The following is an 8,104-nucleotide window of genomic DNA, read 5'->3' as shown; positions in this document are numbered from 1 at the left end:
GGATACCAGCAATTAGATTATGCTTTCAATTCCCTAGACAAATACTGCTGCCCTTTACGCTATGTAACCTCTGTGGCTTTAACTGATTTAGGCAGGGAAACACAAACTTGGTATTTGGCTAGACCTTTTGTACTGCTGTGTGTAGTCCCATAGAAATTTCTTCACTGCTCTTATCTAAACAGGGTTGGAATCTCTGGAGAATACACAATGCGTGATACTTGCTAGATTGTCCATAAAGTACATTCTGATACATTTTATCAAAGTATTTGTGTCTATCAGAAAAAGACTCTTGTAGAAGCAATGTACAAAGCCTCCAAAAATTCAAGTATCAAAAAAAAAGATATTCTGGTAAAAGTTTGGAGTAAGCAGCCAGCCAAACTGATAACCATTGTTGTTGGGTTTTTTTTTGTCCACAAATGCTTCAATTATTTTTGCAGTGATAATTCCCAAATTATAATAATTCTGCAAAGAAAAGATGTTAAGTCTTCCCAAATAATTTTCATTAAGTTTGCTGGGGTCTAAGGAATTTAGCAATCCTGTCTGGATATTGCCCCTGCTTTTATATTGCAAACAACCAACAGAATCACAAACAGAATCACTGACTCTAATCCTCCCTGCCTCTCTTTAATTTGCTATATTTATTTATAGTGTAACATCTTTGGGTCTGGCTCCCTTAACCCAAAAAACCCCATCAGAAGTGCAACATAGGCAAGAGCAGGGCATCTCCTTCCCTAGAGTTGCAAGGGAACAGGTGGATGAGACAAAAAACCCAAGCCCCAAACAAACCCTCAGTTCTAGTTGTATGCAAAACTGTTTCATTTCTTTAGAACCCTGTTCAAATCAAGACTTGAATTTCTGAGGAGGGAATCTTAGATCCCAGACCCTTCCCTTCTCCTCTCCTCTTGCAAAGCAATGCTATTTTTGTGGCTTAGAACAGTACTTTAAAAACAGCAGTTATTAAAGACACAGTTGTGATATATCCTTTAACTCCCCCTCAACCAAAAAGGGGTATCCTATCAAGTGGTCCAGTAGAAATCTTGAAGTTTCTTCATGATAAATTAAATCCATAAAATGAGGAATACGTTCTGTCACATTCCCAGCAAGAATAAGAGCCACACTCTGTGGTGCATTTGTTCAAGTGCTATTGCTCCTTCTAGTGGAGATTCTGCACAGCTCCATCTCCAGTTCAGTTCTGGTCCTACCAATCAAAAGTAGAGATTTTTCTCCTTTCTCTTCAGCTTGTCTCTGGTTAACAAACAGCAGAAGCACTGAGGGCCATAATTCCCCAGGATAGGAACAGGCCAGTAATGTCTGAAGAAACACCAGTCGTCTTTTTCTCAGGTGTGGCAGATTTATGCCAACAGCAGTTTTTTGTGTCCTGTTGGTGTTGCAGGCTCTTACACCTCTGTGGAAAAGAGAATGCTTTGCCTCTTGCTGTCTGGGGTAGGGATAGTCTCTAGCTGCAGGAAGTACAGAAGAACTTGAACCTGGAAAGAGAAAGAAAGAGGTAATAATAAAGCTCTGTTAACTCATTCTTATCCTGGCTATTTGAGAGTTGGCAGACATGCCTACAGCTCTCTCCACAGGAACATCTTGCAGTTATGTATTTGTGTCAATACAGTATGTAATAGCAGGAATATTAAAACTTGCAGTGCTTCAGAGGCACTCTTTTCAGCTTCCAGGATATAACAATGGTGTTAGTGTTCCACTGCACTGCAAAAATCTGATCTATAATTTGCCATTACTCAAACAAAAAAGTACAAAACAGCCTGACAGCTAATACAGCCTCTATGTTCCAATTCTCTGCATCGCCTTCAAAAGGCAGCAGCGGCCAAAGAAATCTGAATTTAGCAAAGAATTTTGTTGTGCATCAGTGAAGATAGTTTAAGTGTGGAGGAGCATCACAGAAAAACACTGATGGTCCTTTTATCCCAGGCTAGCAATATGGCGCTGTAAGACAGCTCTCAAAAAATCTTACTATGCACAAACATGAAACATACAGAGTAGCGTGCAAACTGACATTTTTTCATGAAAAGCTGTATTAGTACAGATGCAAACTGAACTGCCTGAAGAAAGAGTTCTACAAACAGTCTAAAATGTCTGTGGAAGGGTGAAAGTTGTTTATGTTTCTCAAAAAAGTTGTCATGAAAACATAGAAGGATGGCTGAACCAGGTCTTGCTAGAGGACTGCCGTTTCCCAGATACTGTCTTCACAAGATTCAATAGCACATTTAGGATTTTACCTGGGACATGACTTCTAGTGACCAACTATCAGTCATTGTGATAGGCTGAGTTGGGTTAGCAGGGATTTTACTGTCCTTCTCTGAAGGTCTGAGCAGCGTTGGTCCAAAGACAGTTGCAAGATTATGCAGGGACATCTTGTTAACACTTTCCCTCTCAGCAACCCTGGGAGAAGAAACAATGAACAAGACAGATCTTTATAAATATCCGAGTTTAGAAGTGTCCTTAAGTAAGAAACCATATTTATTCCTTTTGTAACAAGTTTTAGATACATTCAATCAACCACTTTTTCCATATGTGCCTAAATGAACTTTATAAAAGAACACCTTGATCTGACACAACCACAGTCTCCAGGCACTCTACAGAACGGCTTAAACTTGGGAAGGGGACTGCTGCTTACTGTCTGGACACACAGAAGTGGGACAGGAATAAAGGAATGTTTTTCATTCCAGTTTCATAAATGAGAAACTGAGGCACAAAGGTTAAAAAATTTATCCACGGGCAGAAAAGTCTGCAACGCAAACACAAGTAAAACCCAGATTTCCTGGACTTTAATCCAGAACCTCAGTCACAAGATTATGTTTCATCTCTCTAGTGACAGTCTCTGGTATGTACAAAATACGGACGTAAATTAACACATTGTGCATGTATTAAGCAAGCTTATTGCATTAATATTAAGCACATGGAAATACTTTTCCACAGTTAAAACCATATTACAAAGAGAGAGACAAGATCAGAAAGACTAGTCTAAGCAACGAACTGACAATTCCAGTTAGCAGAAGTGCTGGAACTTTTAAAAATGTATCATATTAGATTGCAGACACCGTTTGAGACAGGGCTCGTAAGTCCTTAAACACGGCCAAAGCTTCACGATTTGTACTATTTTCCCGACCTTTGTATCCAGATGCAGGTGCAGTTTTGCAGCAATATTGCAGCAGGAATTTGCATTTACACTAGATAAGCCCTGAGACTTTTGTTACCCCTTTCCTCCAGTTCTAATCCTTTCAGTATAAGTGGGAATGGAATTCAGGATTTAGTGCCTCACTAAGTGAGTATGAGACAATAGTTATCTGATGAGCATTCACAGCAAATTGGCAAATGCTTCTTCATTTGTGCGATTCAGCACAAATTCAAGGAAAAGGCTCCTCTTTTTAAAACAATCATGCTTTACACATTAAATACGTGTCTAAAGGATCCACATATTACCTTTTTAAATGGTCCAAAAGGAAAAGGAATGTCACAAGATTGGGTTCTGGAAGCGATAACAATAGATTCAACATACAGCTTTCCTTTGCAACAGGATCTGAAAGTGCTGCAAGACAGAAAATAACAAAACATCACCATAAGCAGTGAACAAGAATTTGACTGATTGTGTTATTTCCCAAACCAACAAATATGGATGGTCCTGAATGGACTGTAATTACATCATAGGTTGGAAGGTCAGAGTTGCACATCAATACCCCACAGGATCTCTTTCCTTTATTTCATAGATACGTAGAGAATCCTTTTCTCTCAAGCAGTTCAAATGCTTTCAGACTTTTCAACCATTATGATGTTTTTCCCCTACATCAAGATAAGACAAGGTATACCACCCCCCCCAAAGAGGGCTTCCCTGGAAGACCGAATGGGGCAAACAGCAAGCACAGTCTCAACAAGTCGGCTGTCATTCTATTCTTAACCTATCCTTCAGAAACCTGGACGTTTTCGACTTATAAAAAGGCATGGCAATTGCCCATATTCAAGCTCATAGGAAGAATATGTCATTCCAACGCTCATTTCTGAGCTCCATTTCACTTCCCTAACAGCTTGTTCCAGGCTTCTGTCTAACTTTATAAATACGGTTTTTGTATTGCTTTAGGAGCAGCCTTCTACAGAAAAGTGTCTTTAACACAGACCTGACTATCAAGGGTTATTTCTGCTTCTACTTACCAATGCCCTCAGCAAAGTTGGGGTACAGTTCATCTGTAAAGAGGGGTTCGGGCAGTTCCCGGAAGTACAGTTTCAAGGTGCCTGCAATTGCATTGACATCCATCTCGCTCATCATCACTGACACGTCTTTGTTATCTGAAAGAGGGAAGAGGGGAAGCAGGATAAAGAAGCTGCTGGCCTTGCATTCATTCTTTTTCTTGCTTTGGCTCTCGTTGTTTATCCTTTGTCTTTGCCCAAATAGCTGAGTGTTTTCCTGTTTACATTTCTCCAGATTAAATGAGCTACCTTCTGACAACTGAGAAGTGCTGTACAGATGACTGCAAAGAGTTTATAGCTTTAAATCAAGTAGAGGGAACCTCACACTACCCAGGGTTAGTTATGATGTGCCAGCGACCTCAGCCTGATCTGGAACAAACCCTGCTTGACTGTATTTGTATGCATTTCAATTTTTGTTACTGACAACAGTTGTTATTGCAATTCCCTGCCTCTAACAGCTTAGAATAAGAGACTCTGAGGCTGTCTAACTCCCCACTGAGTGTAGATAAAGTACACAGGCAATTCAGGGCTCATGTTTCCGTTTTGTTACTATTAAGAACAACAAAACCACCCCCTTTCCCTAAAACAAACAGATCAACCATCAGAGCCAGCGCTGGTTTCATGAAGCTTAGTGTAAAACAGCGTTTGCTATAAATGAAAAAAGTTGTTTTTCAAAATGTGAAACACCCTTACTTGCACTAGTGAAGATTCATAAATCAATGTGGTAGCTTAGGGGGACTGAAAAGAAAATACAAGAAGGAAGAAATTTCACTAAATAAGTGAAGAAAAAGTGCATGGAGGGTGAATTTGGGCACCTGGCACAGGCCTCATGACTGCTTGCATCAAAAGGCAGTCGAGTGTGGCTTGAGCGGTCCTTGGACCATCACGTGGAGGCTGGAAGTAGGGCAGAATTTCACGTTTTGTACCTCAGCAATTTGGAGGTGTTTCATCTGCCTGATCTTGGATGCCTTTTGGGACACACACACCATTCTTTTAAATGCAGCACCAGTAAGGAACCTTTTTCTGCTCAAGATCAAAGAAAGCTTTACAAAGGTTGGTCAAAATTATCTAATTTTACAATCTGCACACATAAATCTAGACATAGAGTTAAGAAGAGAACTCGGGAGCCCTGACCACCCAACTCCAGTTTTGTAAACACACTTCCTAATCAAGCTTAAAAAATTTTTTTGCTGACTTCCTTTCACAAAACATTCTTAATTTCAAAGACTTCTATTAATTTGGAGACCGCACAACAGTGAGGAAATTACGACTTCTGATTGCTGCCGCTTCCCCTGGGGAAGGTGTCCACCATTTTACAAAGATTTGGCAAGGCAGGCAAACCCAACATTTCATGTCTGCTGGGAAGAATAACAAATGCATTATTTGGTATAAGGATCCATCACATTATGTGTCTTGGGTTATATCTGTAGCTGAAGAGTATTAGTAAAACATGCAGCCAGGGTTAAAATTATTCTCCTTGTGCAAGAATCTCTACCTCTTAATGCTTCTTGGGGAACGTAAGATTAAAAATAGCATAGCCACCTGACAGGGAGCTCACGCAGGTTCTCACAGTGCAAAGGAAAAACATCAGAAACAAATACTTACTGACATCAAAGGCAGCTTTCAAAGCTTGGATATCGGTTGCAACCCCAGAGACACGGTAGATGCCCACCTCCTCCATTCCACGCCGCTCTATCTCCTCCACACACTGGCGCACTATGTAAGGCACCTTTGATCTCTCTCTCCTTAAGAAAGCCAGATAGAAGAGTTCAGTACAGCCCATGCCCTCAATGCTTGCTACCCCAGCCAGCCAGGCTGGCTAAAATCACCCCATCATTTTGCTGTGCAAACCTCTTCTGGAAAATGGCGTGGGAGAAAGTCTGAGCAGGCAATCAAGACTGAGCTGAAAAACTCCTTTTAAAACTGGAGAACGTTTTCTGAGTGTCTTAGCCTGGCTTTGGCTGTTCTGCAGCTGCCCTGAGCACTTGAGCTTCTGGCCAGGTCCTAGTGCCCCTAGAGTCTGCGACTTCGTGCAGGTAATCAGAGGATTCCCAAACAGTCCTTGGATACATACCAACACTGTTGCTTTCAGATCAATGCAATTCCATAGGGAGGAAATACCACACTTCCCAAACTATGTAACAGAACAAACAGGTTTCTTCTGGCAAACGATTCATGACAAAAGATCAGGGGTTAAAACAATATCACGGGATCCAAAGAACTTGAACATTTCCGATTATGGAAAGGCAACATCACTGTTCAGTGGCTCCGGAAATCTGTGACCAAGTCAGCTAACTACAGAGTAAAAGGGCAAGGGGTATTTCCGGAACTCAGAAAAGTGATATGCTGCAAGTAAACACCCCAGGTTTCAAAGCCTGTGTGCACACTGTTTTTTCCCCCTGCAAAAAATGAAGCTCAGAGAATGTACAGCATTTCTTTTATGCAGCCACAGCCATCTACACTACTACCCAAGTGGAGCAGACTGGACTGACAAATCCCTCAGTGGCCACTGGCAACCCACTGGCCAGTTGGCTTTCTAAAAAACAATAGGGAGAAATGTGACCTATCAGCTCACTTGGTGACAATAGCGATCTTGACCCCAAAAACCCCCGTCTGTTTCCGGGACGGCATTCTTTTCAGGCTAAACTCCCGACTGGTAAACTTCACCGACAGCTTCACTTCAACCTGAATAAAAGAGAACAGCTGTTACATTTCAAACATTTTCTTTTCTTTTCTTTTTTTTTTTTTATGCTGCAATGAAGAGCAAAGAAATAAAGCACGTAAGAGGTAGTGGTAGCACAGAAGAAGCAGTGCTAACTTCTGTTTTCCATACTTACTCCATTCATTGAGATGACTGTCCGTTGCCAATCTTTGTCCTGCAACGCCTGTGGGTCCAGCTGAAAAACACGGAAGTTACCCATGAGCTAGGAACAGACTTCAGAGAAATCAGCTAGCCTGAAAGGCTTCTGTAAGTGAGAAGAGCACTGCCACTTTCAACATGTTATTTCTTTTCCATAGGAAAACACACATTCCAAGGTTTCCCAGGTTTCAGGTAACGGGACACTCGGATATTGCGTGGTTCTCTAAGCAGGGCTGATGAGGACTCACACATATGGAAAATCCAGCAACATGTGCAGTGTCTGCTCAACAACAAAGGAAACCTCAGCAAGCAAAATCAATGTTTGAACGCCAATAACCTTAGCTTTCAAAGAAAGAGAGACTGCATTTATTGCTGTAGCACAACACACACATTAACAGACAGCCAAATTTGTCCCATCCCACAGGGCTAGAAGTCAGAAAAAGGGAGGAGAGATTTCTGAAATAACTCTGATTTGAAATAGAGGAAACTGTCTCCCTCTGCAGTTTTCTAGAGACAGGTGAGGTTGGATGAGTGTGAAATTACTGCACTGAAATAAAAAGCCAGGCTGGAGAACTTCATAGCTCTTGGCTATGAAGCTAACAGCTTCCAAGAAGGAGTATGTTCCACTGAATTCAAAAGACATAATGATCCTAACAGTGAAATCAAGGAAGAGAAATATGAAGTGATCCATACAGAGACAAGTAAGTTTAAACAAACCAAACCTCTGTCAGGATCTCACAGAGGAGAAATGGAGAAAATCGGCCCAGAAATCATAGAAAGTTGTCCTACTTCAACCTGCCTCTTCTTTTTGTTTCCACTTGAGAATGGAGGCAGGAAGAACACCTGGCCCTGCTATTGCAAGAATTCATTAAGCAGAAACAAGTTCTGATGCAAAGCCTTGATCTCCCATTTTCAGCTTTGCTTGATCTCTTTTGAGTGGACAGTTGCAAGGCTCGGGAACAGCTGACTCAAGTACTCAAACATCACCCAGCAATTCCAATACTGCCTGGGAGAGGCCAAACACATCTGAATAGCTGA

The 8,104-nt window shown here is 41.3% G+C and overlaps 1 protein-coding gene across 1 annotated transcript in view; it reads right to left on the bottom strand.

The window, feature by feature from the left end:
* Window positions 1–379: 379 nt before the first annotated feature.
* Window positions 380–8,104, bottom strand: part of BCR (BCR activator of RhoGEF and GTPase) — a 109,984-nt gene continuing 102,259 nt past the window's right edge. Inside the window, exons 17-23 of the mRNA XM_075167860.1 lie at window positions 7,044–7,103; window positions 6,782–6,891; window positions 5,812–5,951; window positions 4,171–4,305; window positions 3,448–3,553; window positions 2,244–2,406; window positions 380–1,487 (exon numbers count right to left, since the gene is read on the bottom strand). Coding sequence (XP_075023961.1) covers window positions 1,398–1,487; window positions 2,244–2,406; window positions 3,448–3,553; window positions 4,171–4,305; window positions 5,812–5,951; window positions 6,782–6,891; window positions 7,044–7,103 — 804 coding nt within the window. The 3' untranslated portion in view covers window positions 380–1,397. The remainder of the gene's footprint in view (window positions 1,488–2,243; window positions 2,407–3,447; window positions 3,554–4,170; window positions 4,306–5,811; window positions 5,952–6,781; window positions 6,892–7,043; window positions 7,104–8,104) is intronic.

This window comes from Calonectris borealis, chromosome 18, assembly GCF_964195595.1.
Source record: "Calonectris borealis chromosome 18, bCalBor7.hap1.2, whole genome shotgun sequence".
In the NCBI taxonomy this organism is placed as follows: Eukaryota; Metazoa; Chordata; class Aves; order Procellariiformes; family Procellariidae; genus Calonectris; species Calonectris borealis.
The sequence above is the reverse complement of the archived record's forward strand: the minus strand, read 5'-3'. Positions and strand labels throughout refer to the sequence as shown.